This window comes from Lactuca sativa, chromosome 8, assembly GCF_002870075.4.
Source record: "Lactuca sativa cultivar Salinas chromosome 8, Lsat_Salinas_v11, whole genome shotgun sequence".
Taxonomy (NCBI): domain Eukaryota; kingdom Viridiplantae; phylum Streptophyta; class Magnoliopsida; order Asterales; family Asteraceae; genus Lactuca; species Lactuca sativa.
In genome coordinates, this window is record NC_056630.2 from 108,490,984 (window position 1) to 108,509,381 (window position 18,398).

General features: G+C 33.8%; 1 protein-coding gene across 1 annotated transcript; it reads right to left on the reverse strand.

Annotated features, from left to right (window-relative positions):
* Nucleotides 1-11,755: 11,755 nt before the first annotated feature.
* On the reverse strand, nucleotides 11,756-16,978 carry LOC111885014 (sodium transporter HKT1). The gene is made up of 3 exons (XM_023881311.3): nucleotides 15,724-16,978; nucleotides 13,131-13,361; nucleotides 11,756-12,051 (listed from the first exon to the last, which is right to left on the reverse strand). Exons 1-3 carry the CDS (start codon nucleotides 16,932-16,934, stop codon nucleotides 11,853-11,855), a joined length of 1,641 nt encoding a protein of 546 aa, XP_023737079.1. The 5' UTR covers nucleotides 16,935-16,978; the 3' UTR covers nucleotides 11,756-11,852.
* Between the last annotated feature and the right edge of the window lie 1,420 nt (nucleotides 16,979-18,398).

An 18,398-nucleotide genomic window follows, 5' to 3' on the forward strand; every position in this document is an offset into this window, starting at 1 on the left:
TGCCCACAAGAAGCCCGGTTTTTGTGAAGATCTTCCAGATCTACCGAAGAATACTACTTCTGCAAGTCGTAGTGCTGTCCAATCATCTTCTGATCAAGTGAGTGTGTAGTTACTTTCTTCTAACGCATAATTACGAAGTATTTTATACGAAATATGTGTTATGTGTATATTTTGTTGTTATATGTGTGAATGTATATTCACTTTCTCCTATCTCATAGATATGATTTAATCTCTATGAAATACGTGTTATGTGTATATGTCTCATCTGTTGTTTGGAATATGTATTGAATGAGAATGCTATACAGGTTTTAAACTATGTATAAAAATATATATTTTTATCTACTAATATGTTGGGTAGAACATGGGTAGATAGTTGATGTGTGATAAACAGATGAGAGGCCTCGATGTTGTTGTTTTTTATCTAGTTATTCAGCAGAGTATGGATAATGACCACAAACTCTTTCTAGACAGTCCTGTGGAACGCTAGTAGGCTCATAACCTGTAGGTGTTGTGAATGATGTCTTCACCAATGTACTCTATCCCCCTCATGGTTGCCTTTAGGGCATCTACTGTTGAGGAAACCCCTTTGTAGTAATGTTCGTCCCAATGAAAATCCTTGAATAAGTCCCTTGAGATTGATGTTACTTTAGGGATGTAAAGTGAGGATAACATGAATGGGTAATCAGGTTATTGTTGGTTAGTAAAAGTAAATATAATTATTTATTGCGGGTTGAAAACCCTATATGCTCACCAGGCTCTCAAGCCTGACCCACTCAGTTTTGTTGTATTACAGGTAGTGGCGCGAGAGCATAAGTTGGATGACCTATCAATAATCTTTTGATATTAGACCAGTTGTTATATGTAACTGTTGTATGGTCTATCTTTTGTTGTTTATGCTTTTGGTCTGTTTATCGGAACATGACCTCCCGAATATTGTTATATAATGAAAATACATCTCTTGATGAAATGCTTTGATAAACTTTATTTTATCATATTTTGTTTTGGGAACAAATTCCGCAACTCTTTTAAATTAATGGATTTACTCTGGAACTATTTTCAAAGCATAAATTAAAACGGTCTTTTTTGGCCGTGATTTTGGGGATGTCACAGTTGGTATCAGAGCATTAGTTTAAGCGAACTAGGAATTTGTAGGATTTCTAGACTTAAACTTAGAATGCTAAGTGGAGATTGTGAGATGCGTGTTTGTTATATTATAGATACGAGCACTAGTTTATTTTAGGAAAGTTGCCTAAAATGCTTTTATGTGCTAAATGTTATATGTTGTCATATATGATATTATTTGTTCGGATCTATGGTCTGTTGCCGACCGGATCTAGAAACCTTATGTGTGTAAGATTCTAAGCGTATGGTTACGATATTAGAACTAGCATGTAAACATTTCGGAGTGATAAGCATGATTTAATTATCTATCATGGATGAGGATCTAATTTCACCTTATTCGGTGTCTAGATCAAAATGGTAAGAACCAGATGTGGCGTTGGAAACGCGGATGAAAACAGGAATCAACCACCAGTGATTGAGCAAATACCTGTCATAGCTACTGCACCAGAGCCAATAACGATGGTTAGGGTGCAAGCCATGATTCGGGCTATGTTAGCCGAACAAAGGGAAGAAATGCGACTAATGTTACATGAAAATAGGGACAAACCAATCAAACCCATTGGGGAACCCGAACTGATTCTCGAACAATCAGAGGAAGGAAACAATAGTTGCGTTGTGAGTCAAGTTGGGACTCAAGGAGAACGAAGGAATGACCCGGAAAAGGAGAAAAAACAATGATGGGCGAATGTACAAGAATTTCTTAGGCGCCAAGCCACCAAGTCTTTCTGGAAGCCCAAATCCTACTGAGATTATGGATTGGATCTCCGAAATGGAGATGGTATTTGAAAGTTGCGACTGTAGCAACAAACAGAAGACTGTCTTTGCAGTTAGACAACTGAAGACTAGAGTCTTGAGCTGGTGGAAGTTGTTGGGAGATACTATGCCATGAGGAGAAGCCCTGAAAATGTCATGAGAGGCGTTCTTGGAACAACTAAGGGTGCAGTACTGTTCAGAGATAGATCTGAACAATCAGTTCCAAAACTTAGAGAAGGGGAGGATGAGCATAGATGACTATGCTACTGCATGTACTAAGAAAATGTAGTTATTTCCATACCTAGTGCCAACAGAACTATCCAAGATTGAGAGGTTCACTAATGGACTGCATGCCGACTTTGGCCCGACAGTCAAGATGGAAACCACTTTGAAAACAGATGTTCGAGTAGCTAAGAATATGGAGGCCTAGTAGAAGGAAAAGGGTCTGGAAATGATAGATGTTGGTGAGAAAAGAAAGTTCGATGGACCTTCAGGGTCCAACATGAAAAGAGAAGTCTCGAAGTCTAGTTCGAGAGGAGGAGGAGGTGAAGCAAAATGGTGCGACAAATTTAAGAAGAAGCATCATGGAAAATGTGAGGTAGTGGCCACATGTTTTAAATGTGGAAAGCCAGGGCACTACGCCAATGAATGCACTCTCTCCAAGAAAGTTTGCTATGGTTGTGGTGAGGAGGGCCACATGTCTAGGGACTACCCGAAAAAGAAGGAGGCAGCAAAACCCAACATTCCGCCAAAGCCAAAGGCGAGAGCCTTCAAGATGACACTGGAAGCTACAAAAGATGAAGCTGATGTTGCTTCAGGTACCTTTCTCGTAAAAAAATTTCCTGCCCAAATTTCATTTGATTCTGGAGCCAACTACTACTTTATTTTGCATGAATTTGGTAGAAAACTAGCTTTGTCTGTCGATAGACTAGATAATGCTTTATTAGTCGAAGTTGCTAGTGGCAGTTTTGTACCTGTTAGCCATCGTATAGAGCACTCAAAGAATGAAACAGATCAAATGATTGTTCTACAATGGCTATTTCTCTATGAAAGCATTGACAACATTTCTCTCTCGATATTGCGAAGGCAAGACGCTCGCAGTTCAGATAAGATTCAGACCGCCACTTCTCTAAAAACATGGTTCATGTGTACTGGAGCGGCTGAGTATGAATTCCATAATGGCTGGCGAGTCAGCCAAGCGATTTTCTATTCTCGGAACGCCAGTCGAGAAGAAATCCCATCAATGGATATGGTAGAGGAACGAAAGTGGCCGGCGGCGGTGTAGAGCTATAGCTATAAGGAGCGAAGCTCACACACACCGGCTGATGTAGGGTGGGATAAAGTTGCCAATGCGAGTCACGCGCAGAGTTGGACACTTTTTTTGAAGCGTGATGCTGATAAGTCCACTCGATAAGATACAACTTCCGGGGCCTTATGAGGGAGGGCCGACCTTGAAAAACGTCTTAATTGATTTGAATGGGAATAATTTGTTATGCAACCTCTCTAGCCTTCAAATTCGAGTTTAAACCATGGATTAGGACCATTATCATGAGTTTACGGCCCTAGAACAGTCCTAGGCCGTAAACTCTTATAAATGGGGTTTTTGGAGCAACAAAACCCTTCCAAACCACTATTAGACCTTGAATATGGCTAGATGACTTTATGAAATGGAACTAGAATGCCTCAAACCATGATTTAAAGCCTTGTATATGAGTTTATGGCCCTGGAAGGTGCCTAGGCTGTAAACACATATTTAAAGGGTTTTTAAGCCCTTTAACCCTTCCAAGACACAAACAAGACTTAGATATGACTTTTAGAATATTGGAAATGGACCTAGAACACCTTAGACATGAATTTTGAGGGGTTTGTATGAGTTTACGGCCAAGGCATGTGCTTGGGCCGTAAACTCCTCAATCATGGGTGTAAACTCATTTTAAAGGTGTTAGAAAGCCATCCAACACCACCAAAAGCCTTGGAATAAATCATAGAACCAACCAAAAACAGTTTAAGGGCTTTAAACACAACAAAACTCTTCATTTGAGAGTTTACGGCCATAGAATGTGCTCCAAGGCCGTAAACTCCTAAAAGCATGTCATTTTGTGCCCTAAATGCATTTCAAGGCTTGTAGGAATTTTTAGAATCACATGTGATTAACTTTGGAACCTTAAAAACACATATTCAAAGGAGTATGAGAGTTTACGGCCATAGGCTCCATGCCAAGGCCGTAAACTCCCTTAAGTGTGTTATTTGATGTTCTAAATTAATTCCAAGTGTGAGGAAAAATTATTCCAAGCATTCCCAAGTGATATTGGCCATATATGACCCATTAAACACCATAAAACACCCAGACATGAGTTCACGGCCGTGAACTCATGTGGTGATGTGTTTAGAGGCTGAAAACTCATTAGGAAGTTTACTCTTGGGGAGTAAACTCAAATCCCAAGTCCTTCGCTTCAATTACCGTCCGTAGATGTCACCCGGGTCACTTCAAACACCCGTTTTGAGGTGTTTTCGTTCGTTGGAGTGTGACTTCATATCTAATTAGAGTTTATGAATTTAATTAGATATATTTGTATGCCATTTCATATTACATAGGAACCTTGCGTGTTATCAGGCCTCGATTCGACGTTCAGCATCCGAAATCGACACATTTCCGCGTCCGGTGAGTTCATACCCCTACCCTTTTTCAATGGTTTTTCAATGTTTTCAGGGGGAAATACAAGCAAAAGTACAAGAATATTTTGTACTCAATCACATGATTTCAGTTAAATGGTTTCATAATTGTACATTTTTAAGAATTGAAAACCTTTTAACAAACTGTTTTAACTTGCAGAGTTGTTTGTTTTAACCCGATTTTCAATTCTTATTATACACTGTTATATTGTGTACTTTACATTTGATTGTTCACACTTAAACTGATAGAACACATAAGCCATTGTAATGTCTGATATAAAACACTAAGGTTCGAGTGTAAAAGACAGACACCATCAGAAAACATAAAACATCTGTATGTCCTTAACAATACACCTAGGATCGAGTGTGAAAGATAAACACCATCATGACACACAAATCAATTGTAATGTCCTTAATAATACACCTAGGATCGAGTGTAAAGGAAAACCATCATAAGATAACACATATATATCATTTGTAATGTCCTTAATAATACACCTAGGATCGAGTGTAAAGGACAGTCATCATTAGATAACACCTAGGCTCGAGTGTAATGTCCTTAATAAAACACCTAGGCTCAAGTGTAAAGGACAGGTACGTAGAACATAGCTAGTCGTAAATACTACTTTCCTAGTCAAAAAGTAAAGAGTAATCTTAAAGATTGGAGACACGTCCTTGTAACACTTCCATGGCACAAGATAGTGGAGGACTAACCCTATAACCAGAATCTCCGAATGTAGGAGAGCGTTGCTTGAGTGTATAGATCTATATGGGACTGACAATCCCACACCTGGCTGCTAGCTACAGCCGAACCGAAAGGTTCAAGGGTGAAAAAAGTCATAAAAAGGATACTGACCATGGTCTGAGTCATATCCAGTCTGAGTATGGTTAAGGACTTGCAATCAGGATTAATAACACTTTATGAGTATTTATTAGTTTTATGTACGTAATAAAACTAATGTACGTTCAAGGATGACAGGCACACCTACACACACATTCAGGAAAACATGGGGTTTTCCTAGGGAGAACACTGAACATAACCAGAACCGGTAAAGATACACACACAGTCAGGGAAACATGGGGTTTTCCTGGGAAGGACACCGAACATAATCAGAATTGGTAATAGTTCACACACACACACACACAGTCAGGAAAACATGGGGTTCTTCCTGAGTAACAGTAGTACGTAACTAGAAAAGTGTAACAAGTTAAACAACTGAACTACAATTCACAAGAACAATCATGTTTTCATCGTACATCGTTTACTTTACTTTTGGATTTGGAAACTAACTTTACATAAGAAAATATGGGATTTTCTTGGATAACCACTTTTTCAGGAAAACAAAGGAACTCGTACATTTTTAGAAAAACTAACCGCTTATGAACTCACCAGCTTTATGCTGATTTTCAAACCGCTTGTATTCTCAGGTCCGTGTTAGACAGGTACCCGAAGATCCTTTTGTGCGAAGACGGAGTTCTCAGAAGACTCGTTTTGTGTTGTTCATATATACTATGTATCACATGTATAACTTTTGCTTTTGAAACAAATGTAAAACTTTTCTATATGTAATGTAATGGTTGTTTACTTTACTTACTATGTACATTGGATTTGATACTCAACGTGGAGTCAACCCCGGAAATGTTTCCGCCTTCGGTTTTTGGGGTGTGACAATGAAGGAGGGACAAGACGTAATAAAGATGGCAACTTTAAGTCCATGGAGGCCCTAAGATATCTTGATCTAAAGTCATAGCTTCATGACATGCTCAAATCCAAGAATGACCCCAAGATAAGCTAAAAAAATACCATATGCTTTCATATGAGAAGATCTAAGCAATAAAAGGCCAAGGTATCGACTTTATACCTTAAAATAGTTGCCACAACAGAGTAAACACCGGATCTACAACCTCTCCCTTCAGCTATGCACCAATCACTTCAAGCTTCTTCACATACACACCAAAAAGGCACTCCTTAAGCTCTCACACACTCAAAATGGTAGGAAAAGAAGAAACTAGGGTTTCTCTGGACAAAGGGGTGATAAGGGAGGCTAACAATAAGGCTTAAGGCCTTTAAATAGGGTGCAAACCTTGAAAATTAGGGTTTTCCTTTCCAGCGTCTACTCGTCGAGTTGAGGCTCTCTAACTCGTCGAGTAGACCCTTAATCCTGTGTCCATATAGATCCATATACGATGAGTTAGAGCTCCCCAACTCGTCGAGTTCCAGCTCAAACCCTAAAATGTTTGAGAAATAAATAATACTTGGATCAAGTGTTGCATGTAATTATTGTCATCATTACATACTCAATGTGCATTAACCTCCAGTATTTTCACTAGGTATTTCATTATCTAACTTATTTTGACTTGTGCTTAGATTAAAGTTATATGAGTTTTAGAAGAGTAGCAAGGATAAGGCCAAGAGTTGTGTGGTATACTTGAACTATGTTATGGCAATGTATTGATGCCACCTTGTTCTTTTAAATCTATAACTTGTTTTTTTGATAATGTGGGACCATTATTATCCGCAATCAAAACTATAAAGATTTGTATCTAAAAACAAATGCTTTAAAAAAAGATTAATTTTAAACTACCCTCGTGATGTGTGTTTCACTTATGAATTTACCATATCATGAAAATAATGACTGGTCGTTGACGGTTGATCACATACATTCTTGAACTTGCGACCATACATCAACAAAGGAGTTACCTTTTTGTAGGCGGAGTAAATAGTCATGTAACGTTTGCACGCCATACAAACCATACATTTTATAGACTAAGAGCTTAAACTATAAACTCATTAGAAAAATAAGATGACAAAAGGATGTGGACATGTTGATAACCGTCTTGACAAGTAGAATCGATAGGATTGGAAGGGGATTGCCCTATGGTTTTCGTGGTGGGGGCATCGGTGTGATAGAGTCATCAACATAACTAGGAAGCTTCTGGTGAGAGAGAAGTAGTAAGATTTTCCATCAAATGTAGTTTTAGGAGGAAATCTTGATAGTAAGCATGTGAAGAAGTTTAGATAGAGGGGGGAGGATTAATCGGTAGCAATAGAGTAAAAGGAAAGTTGGCGACGATGGAGATTAGGGTTAGGTGAGGATGTGGTTTAACCTTATACCACAAAAGGTTGCATAAATGTAGAGGATACTTCATTAAGTATTTAAAATAGAAGAAAGATAATTACAATAAAATACATTCCTAAATTATAGGGTAAATAATATTCTTATGAAATACATGTTAATAATTTTACACTTTCTTGGTTATTGTCATAACATCACAAGTTCCCTACAAAGCTATATTGTGACAACTCGAAATTTCCATTCGGTCAAACCCTAAAAGTCAACCACTTCATATTATAAGTCAAGTTCACTTATACTTGTTTTTGGGAAAAATGAGTTCGTTTGATTATTTTATTATTATTTTTAAACGAACGGGTGAAAGAAAGTGTCGTATCGGGTTTTGAATTTTAAAAAAACCGCAAACACTTAGCGTCTTAGAAACACCCGACCAAACTTTTATGTTTTGGGTTGAGAAATCACCCAAAATCGTGAACTCATACCTATGTATGAGTTTACTCCCCAAAAATTAGTCATTTGAGTTTACTCCCCAATAGTCAAAAGAGTAAACTCCAAAAACTCTTTCAAGTATCATCCAAGATTTAATTCCAAATCTTCAAAGATGTAAGTGTTCTAACCATTTCAAGTTAGTCAAACACTTAATCTAGTGTTTGTACATCTATTCATCCATTCATTTATGTATTTTGTCTAGATTTTCCAAAACACCAAGAACACTCACTAAGTGTTTTTGGCCTTTTAGCTCAAATCAAGCTTCATTATAGTAAGTACTTCCATCCTTGAGTGTTATTGAGCTAGTATTACAATTAAACATCAAGAAAATATGTCAAGAACACAAGGATATAGGTGTTCACGGTCCAAGGAGATGTTTGGGCCGTAAACACTATAAATGGCACAAAAGTGTGCCTAAGCCCCAAATCTAAGTCCTAGTTGATGTATAAACCATTCTTGACATGTTCAAACCCTTCCTTATTGTGTTTAAGCCTTGAAAAAAATCAAAGACCATCAATTATAAGTGTTTACGGTTTGGGGATCTCCCAAAACCGTAAACACCCTAATGTATGTTTAATTTGGTCATTTTCCTTCCTTAAGCTTAGAAACTAGCACATACACTTACCAAATTGTGTTAAGGACTTGAAAACATGGCAATACCCTTCTCCATAAGGGTTTACGATAGTAAACCCAAAGGAAAATGCCATGAGGCCGTAAACTCCTCAAAGGGGGTGTTTAGTTGCCCTAGTCCATTCCAAAAGCCAAACCACTTAGTAGAATTGCTTCAAAAGGCTTGCTAAACCACAAAAAAACACCTAGTCATTAGGACTAGAGTTTACGACCGTAAACTCTAGAGTTTACTGCCATAAACTCTTGGATTCATGGCTATCAAAACCGTAAACTCCAAGGGAGTTTACCCTTGAACTCCAAACACCCTAGTTTTGCCCTACTAACACTTGGATGCAATCCTTGTGATTTTTAACATTTGAAACAAAGTGATTTCATGTTCTAGAGTGTCCCAACTTATTGTATTAGTTATAATTTGGATAATTAGTTATATATATATATATATATATATATATATATATATATATATATATATATATTCATTATATGATAACCAAGCTCGTGCGTGTGTACAAGTCTTCAATTGTCATCTAGCACTGTACCAGACACTTCAATCCAATCCACTCACCACAAGTGAGTTCATACCCCTTAATCAATGTTTTAACTGTTTTTAAATGTTTTATGGGGGGGGGGGGATACAAGTAGAATTATGCTAATTATTATATCAATCACATGTGATTAATAAGCAGCATTTCAAATGATTGGCTACTCATTAGCCGTTTTTACCAGACAGTTTCCATCAAATGTTTTCTTAAACATTTTATATGTTTAAAACTCCTTATTAAACTGTTCATTTTACTCTATAAGTCACATTTCAAACTTATTTACAATTGTGTTTCAAAAACAAATGTTTCTTTATAATAAACTGTTTTATCAAACCCATGCCTTCAAACCGTTTTATAGATTGACATCATGTCGATCTTTTCTTAGATAACAATTATGTTTAAAGGTTTTACAAAACTTATTTTATGCTTTTATATTATAAATTGCATGCCTCTATATGTATAGTTATATAAGAAATGTTTAAAAGACTTAGAAAGGCTATCCACCCTATTTCCTTTTTGCGCTTGAGATGTGGTCTGGTGGGATATCGGGTACTCGTCCGAAGGTCGTTTAAATATTAGTTATATAAAATGTGTACGTATATAGTCATAAAGGCCCTTCCAGTTCATCGCATGCCCTTGGTTAGCAAGGGTATACATCCATGTCCATACGTACCAGTTAGATTACTAGTAAACTACCATATGGGTAGTTTAGGAAGATACTAGAACGCGATATCATACAATGAGTCAGTTCATTCATGAGTCAATACTTTCTAGAACATTATAGTACATAACTATACTAGAAGGAAAACATATACAACTATACTAGAAGAAGAACATATACAACTATACTAGAAGGAGAGCATATACAACTATACTAGAAGGAGAGCATATACAACTATACTAGAAGGAGAACATATACAACTATACTAGGAGAAGAACATATACAACTATACTAGAAAGAGAACATATACAACGATACTAGAACGAGAAACAATACATTACATATACATGAATACGTTAACAAATTGTGATCCACTGTATCAAAGCATGCCTTAATTGTCATGGCCCGAGTTGTAGCCAGAATTCTCTTGGAGGGAGAGCGTGAGTTTGCGTATAGATCTATACTGGGTTGACTATCCTACACCTTGCTGCTAGCTACAGCCGGACCTGCAGGTCTGCGGGTGCCAAACGTCATTTCTTTTTTTACGACCATACCCTTGTCGTTAATATTAGTCGATAATATGGTACAATTAATCACATGATACCTTAATATAAATCCGGTTTAAGGTAGTTAGTACAACAGTAGTTCCTATAATACAACACTACAGTACTACATTAATTTCCCCTTTACATATATTTAGTGATCATTTCACTTAACATTAAATGTACAAACTATATTTTGTTAACGATAGTTACACTTGGGAAAATTACACACTTTTACAAGAAACGAACATTGAGAACAGTTAAGTCTTGGTAGAAGACTACATTGAGAACAGTTAAGTCTTGGTAGAAGACTACATTGAGAACAGTTAGGTCTTGGTATAAGACACCCTTATATGATAGTAGGAATCATAGGGATTTCTAGGGTTTTTCAAACGTTTACAGTTGTTTTACAAACATTTTTACACTTACAGTTCATATACATTTTTCCATACTTACAGTTCATATACAAACAATTTCTTACATATACATTAAGACACTAAAATACTTATGATCTCATCAGCTTCAAAACTGATACTCTCTTTCAAAATAGCTTGTATCCTCAGGTCAAACATAGACAGGTACCAATGCAAGGTTTAGAGAAGATGGAGCTCGTTCAAGACGCATCTTTCATTTTGATTTATGCTTTAGTGTTTATCAAAATTTGACAGAACACACTTGTATAATAATTATATTATTAATACAATGGATGATGTTGTTGCTTGTTTACTACTTTTCATTATTGTGATACTGTACATGACGTCCTCCGCCCCAGAACGTTTCCGCCGTTCTTGGTTTTGAGGTGTGACATATATGTTTTCCAAAGTTCAATGAAAAACATAAAATTTGGATAACATGAAAGTGGTCCAAGAACCAGCTTGGACTGAATAAACCGCGATGTGGACCTAAATTGAACTGTGATATTGTGCAAATTGAATGTATATATTTGGTTTCAGTTTAGGTTCTCGGTGTCAAAATCGAATTAGGAATGAATGATAAATATGTGTATATAAATTAAATCCATATACAATAAGAGGTTGAGCACTTCGAACCAAAAACCAACCGCAATTGAATTGAAAGGACAGAGAACTGTTTTGACCGAAACCGAAATCCAGGAAATTACAAAATCGACCAACCAAAGCAGAAAGTCTATCCGATGTCGTAACAGTTAGGTTTAGTTTGGTTTCCGGGCACATGTGTTCACCCCTATAACAACTAATTCAAATAAAGAAATAGTAAAATTTAGTTCGCATCCATCATTTTGATCACCTACTTAAAATTATCATTCATGTGTTATATTAACGAAAAAACATTATACAAATTATGCTCCAAGCCAAGAAATTATATTAAGCATGTTAAAAACTCAAATTTACAATAGCTTCCATGATTTTCCTCCATTCATGTTAAACTTCTTAAGCCTACCAAAAAACATAACTATAATGAGAATTAGTTTTCCTTGGTCACTCCATTTCGCCGAAAAACCATACCATTTATTTTCACAAATTCCATCTGGTTTAATCCGATGATCACAATTGTAGCCAGTCGTGAACCCCACATTTCCATACGCACTGCAACCATTCAGAAAATTTCAAATTATAAGTTCATGATATTAAGTTAAACTTCCTAAGTATACGGAATTATAATATCTAAAGTCTAAATATTTTCTTAATAAACATCAAATCAAGTTCTCACTATATATATATATATATATATATATATATATATATATATATATATATATATATATATATATATATATATATATATATATATATATATATATATATATATATATATATATATATATATATATATATATATATATATATATAGTGAGAGGTTATTTTGTTTTCACTATCTATTGTGTGCCGTATGATTGATTCTGGACCAATCATTTTAATTATTTTAAGAAAGTAATTAATGCATATTACATGTTGAAGATATAATAGGTATTAATTACATCTTCAACATTTAATATGCATTAATTACTTTCTTAAAATAACTAAAATGATTGGTCTAGAATCAATCATACGGGTACACAATAGATAGTGAAAACATTTGAACCTAACTCTCTTTATATATATATATATATATATATATATATATATATATATATATATATATATATATATATATATAGTATAGAGAGAGAGAGAGAGAGAGAGAGGTTCCTTTAAGATTTTTTTTAAAAATCGCAGCTTTTAACAAAAATGTCTAAAAAAAATTTTCAATTTTTTTTTACAAAAAAAAAAAATTGATTTTTTATTTTTTTTTTCTGCGAAATATTCAAAAAGGCTGCGATTTTTTGATAAAAAAATTCAAAAAAAAGTTTTGTAATGTCTAGGTATTTTTTTTATGTATGTATTTTTATGATTTTTAGGGTTTTTTTGTTTTCCCAATATATATATATATATATATATATATATATATATATATATATATATATTATATATATATATATATATATATATATATATATATATATATATATATATATATATATATATATATGGATATAGAGAGAGAGAGAGAGAGAGAGAGAGAGAGAGAGAGAGAGAGAGAGAGAGAGAGAGAGAGAGAGAGAGAGAGAGAGAGAGAGAGAGAGAGAGAGAGAGAGAGAGAGAGAGAGAGAGAGAGAGAGAGAGACCTGACGACTTCAACTACAACATTGAGAACGTTGAAATTGAGGGGATCTTCTTTAATCTTTTTCCTCTCGGTTATGCAAACAAGGATGACAAAGATAACAAGATATGCGAGTTGTGAGAAAACGATATTCTCGAACAAAACTCTTCTACTTTTCTTTTTTCTTTGATCACTGTTTCTTTGGCTACTTTGTTTTCCCGATAACGGCAAAAACGATGTATATGGAGGAAGATACCTGGTTCCCAAAACCGTTTCTAGTTAGCCTTAAAACGCTAGACATAAATATACTTTATTTTGATCATATTGAACTTAAAATGTGTTAATTAAACTATTGATTATGTACAACAAACTCTCTGAATGAAGCCGTTTGTTATTTTGATCGCTATTATTTGTTTAATAATACCAATATTCTAGTATAACTATAATTGATTTTAATTAACTGGAACAGTAAATAACGCATTTTGGTCGTAATTGTATTAAAAGTTTTTAACACTTGTGGAGTGGTGCGAACGTGGAACCATGCATAATTGCATGTGTTTGATTAAAATACTGTGTATTTATCTGAATCTCATTCGCCCAAAAGTATCTCATTCGCCCAAAAGTATCTCATATTCTTCCTAGCTAGAAATTGGTATTTAGACCTACAGATTAGTTGATGAAGAAATTAATGATAATATCCAAAATAATTATACTTTTTGGTGTAAGGTATAATAAGATAATAAAATATTAGTGATTAAAAAGAGTTAAATACAACAAATAAATAATATTTTTTTAACAAGAAGATTTCTAACTTCTAGCGTTGCGTTTGACAAAACGCTCAATTTTGAACGGAAAGTCTCGTTCGACGTTACAAGCTTCTAGCGTTTAGTTTAAACAAAACGCTTAAAATTCAAATGCTACTTCATGTAATGTTGAACAAAACAATGAAAAGTAATGTTATTTTGAAAAGTAATATTCTAAGTATACTATATTTTACAAATATACTCAAATATAATAATGAAAAAATGAAAAGTAATTTTATTTTGATGATCTTATTCTATTTTCCATGAAATAATTCTAATCCGTACACCTATCTGGATATGATTGATAGAGAAGCTTTACTATATTTTTTAAGTTCAACCAGAAATTGTAAAATAAGATCCATTAATTAATAAGAAGAAAAAATAAACCAAAGACTTTCTTATTTACGTAATATACTTTTTAAATAAATAAAATCATAATCGAAACTAATAAATTCATTTAAGAAGGCATGAATAAAATAACATTGTTCTAATAACATCCAAAATGATAAGATAAAGTTGAATTAATTATGAGATGATAACTCATGGATTATATATATATATATATATATATATATATATATATATATATATATATATATATATATATATATATATATATATATATATATATATATATATATATATATATATGTCGTATTGGCATTTAATAATTAGGGTTGTAATAGAACCGAAGCAAAACAAATATGGGTTTGCTAGCTATTATTCGTTTGTTTAAGCTATCCAAACAAATGAACGAATATGAATGTATAAACGAAAGTATTTTTATTCATGTTCTTGCGTTTAAAAAATCAATTATATTATTTATGTTCGTTCGTTTAAGAAATCAATTATATTGTTCATATTCGTTCGTTTATATATATGTGAAAATGCTAAACAAATATAAATGAGCAAAAATAAACAAACATAATTAAATATATATCAACATAAATGAACATATAACATTTTAATGTAATCAAACACAATTAAGAATTAATGAACATAAAATGAATTTATATTAACGAACATTCACGAACATAATTAAAAACAAGATCATTTTTTATGTTAATTCATTTAACTAAACAAACTAAAATTTGTGTTTATATTCGTTTATTTATTAAATAAACGAACATAAACGATGAACAGTTCACAAACAGTTTGTTTATAACCTTACATTTAATGATTTGAAATACATTATTAAAGATTTTGGAGTTCAATAACAACTAAACTATTTATTTAAGGAGGAAAATGATATGATTGTATAGAATGAAACATTATCTTTTATGGAATTCAATGTGGATGTTGTAAGTTTTATATTGTACGGGTCAAAATAAAGCTTCTAGCTAACAATGCTTTAACGAAAAAATTCAACAAATTAATATATTTTCAGTGAATTGACTTCGAATGAATGTTCTAAAATTCCACTGCACGCATTCTTGAACAATAGAATTCGATCAACGAATATATTTCAGTTAAAACCACATCAGACGTTTTTAATACATTACTATTATCCTATGACATATCCTAGGAAAGCAATTCATCAGGTTTTAAAAATCGTTAATTCCAAACTAATGATTGAGTTTTTTTATTAATTTCTTTTGGAGTACGTATTTATTTAACGTTGACTTCATCGTATAATATTCTTATGCGGTCCAATAAATGAATGCAACGACAAGATAGTGCAACCATGTGAGCCTTCATGAACGCTCGTTAAAATTGATTTATTTATAATTAATAATGGTACTCATGATTTAATATGATAGAATCTAATAAATTTCAGTTCTGTGTTGAGATAGAGAAAAAGGAAGAGAAACTAACATCATGACGACGATCAACACCAATGAGGCAGCAGCAATGGTGGAGAGGTCGACAATGGTTTCGCCTGTATGTCTGGTATTGATGGTCTGGAAGAGAACCCCAATAAATTTTTCATAATGGTTCAAGCCACTCATGGGATCTGCATTCCATTCCAGGGAGGAAAACAATATATACTGTACAAAGATAAACACCAATGCCGTACCCACAAGAAACGAGGAGTGTACATGAGAAAGGAAATGATGAAACCTGATTTCACGGGTGTTGTTCAACAGGTAACTTGTTTCAGCTTTCTTTTTGAATTTTCCAATGGCCCAAACGGAAAATCTCAAAGCTGAAGGAAACAAATTATTACCTAATAAAACTTGAGGGATTAAGATTAATAATAGGCCTGTGTTCTTCCTGAAGATCATCATGTTTTCATTCGTGGGGACAAACCCACAGCTGGCGAAGGTGGAAACTATGGTAAAGAGGGAGAAAGTGAATGTCTTTAGACCCTTTTTTTGAAGTACATTTTTGGCACTTGAGATGACATTTAGGTATACCAAAACTGACACCACGCCTAATATCTGGACCAATAATAAATAACCCAATACTAAAACACCCAAAAATCTAATGGATTTGAACTTCAGTTGGTCTGTATCATCCATGGGTTCTGGATGATCATGACCAAAGTCGAAAATATCTGATTTTGAGCTCTCAAATTCAGGGTTGGCTATGGTGCCTAGCTCAAGTTGGTCATGGAAATTTGGTGGGATGCCGAGATCACTCATGGAGTCGTTCACTCTACCACCCTCTTTTATAGAACTATGACGTGAACAACTACGCAGAAGGAGTCCAACCATTGAAGTGAAAACCTCACCACCAATAAACATCAAGATTGTCATAATGATGAGTTGGGCATTTGAGAAAACCTCCATTTCAATAACAGACATGCTAGAGACAGTGGATGCAGAGACCGAGGTGAAGAATAAGTCTAACTTTCTAGGGGTAAAAGAAGGGGTTCTTGGATCCATTGCATTGAGGATAAGAAATCCCAAGAAAGAAATAAAGAGAAAATAGAATACCTCGACGAAAAATTGGTTCATACGACGTAAGACATAATGATGGAAATAAATAAATAGAAACCATATGAATTTCAAATGGCGCAAGACCTGGAAACATGAACTACAAAGTTGCTCTAGTTTCTTTCCTACATAGGAAAAGACCACCATCTTGACGGTTGCAAGAGAATTGAGACAAATTTTGTGGCAGTGGAGATTGGAGAAAGATGGAGTGATATGTTAAGTGTTTTCCAAGGTACTTATTGGGTATGGACTTGGGGGCATAATCGTCTTTTTATATTCTAAATAATTCTTTTTATTCGTGTCAGTAAGTGGTGGCATATTAGGTTTTTGTATTTTATTTGTTTCACTAATTTACGAAAATTGAAGGTTAGATATGTTGCGATATGATAAAAAAAAAAACTTCGGTTTTCAGGTTAGGATCATTGGACCCACTCATTGTATCAATTTCTTTTATCTAGGTTATCACATGCTACGAATTATTGTGGCTTTTTTAGTTTCAATTATTTCGTCTACCTTTCATTTTCTATTATATTTGATACTTTCAAGTTTCAACTGATAAATAATTTATCCTTTATAATTATTAAGAAGTCGCAATATAGTTTGTTTAACCATAAATCTAAGAACAAACATAATTTATTTTTAACACTTATTGAGTCCGGTCCATTGATTTTGAAGGTTCTATATAAAAAAGATAAAAATGGGTTCTCAAAATTTTTTAAATAAACAAAATTCATTAAAGCTACATAAAGTTGATAATTATTATGAAAATAATCAAAACAAAAGAACGATAATAAAATATATAATCTTAGATAGTCACATGAATCATAAGACTCTTTTAGCATCTTATTAAGGTGGGTGAGAGAATTAAAAATTTTTGGTCAATTAAAAAAAAATATTATGTAGAAGTGAGGGATAAAGCCGATTAATAAAATTAAGATAAATGGTTATTGACTAATTAGAAAATGATGCAAAGTGAGGCATAAAGCGGATTAATAAAGATAAAAGGGAAAATGACTCTTGAGGGTAATAAACTTTTGCGTTTTTATTCATTTGGTCCCCTTTTTCGTATTCAATATACCATCGAACTTGTTGTTGGTGTTTACCATAGCCCTTTTGACCGGCTTTTGACCTGTGATAGCCGGTCAAAGGGTTATGGTGAACACAAACAACAAGTTCGATGGTATATTGACTACAAAAAAAGGAAAGGGACCAAATGAGAACAAACGCAACAGTTGGTTATCCTCCTAATTCATTTTCCCTTTACTCATTTACAACAAATCTCACATCATCTCCTACTGATATTAATGACTTTATGAGATTCATTTTTGCTCCTCTTCAAAACATAACCTACGAAAGGACATTATTCACACATGTACAACTTTGTAATACACTTGAATATTTATTATGAGAATCTTGACTAAGCAGGTATATTTCATGACTACATTTACATTTCCAATAAAATGATTTATCGTATTATGGATTCTAGACAAAGTCTACAAACGAGTGGAATCACAAGTGCTATGATTTTTGAGTTACTTAGCTTTAAGATCGAACTCATGGGATAAGATACAACATCAATATGTACAATATGATGGTGATGTGTCTACAAAA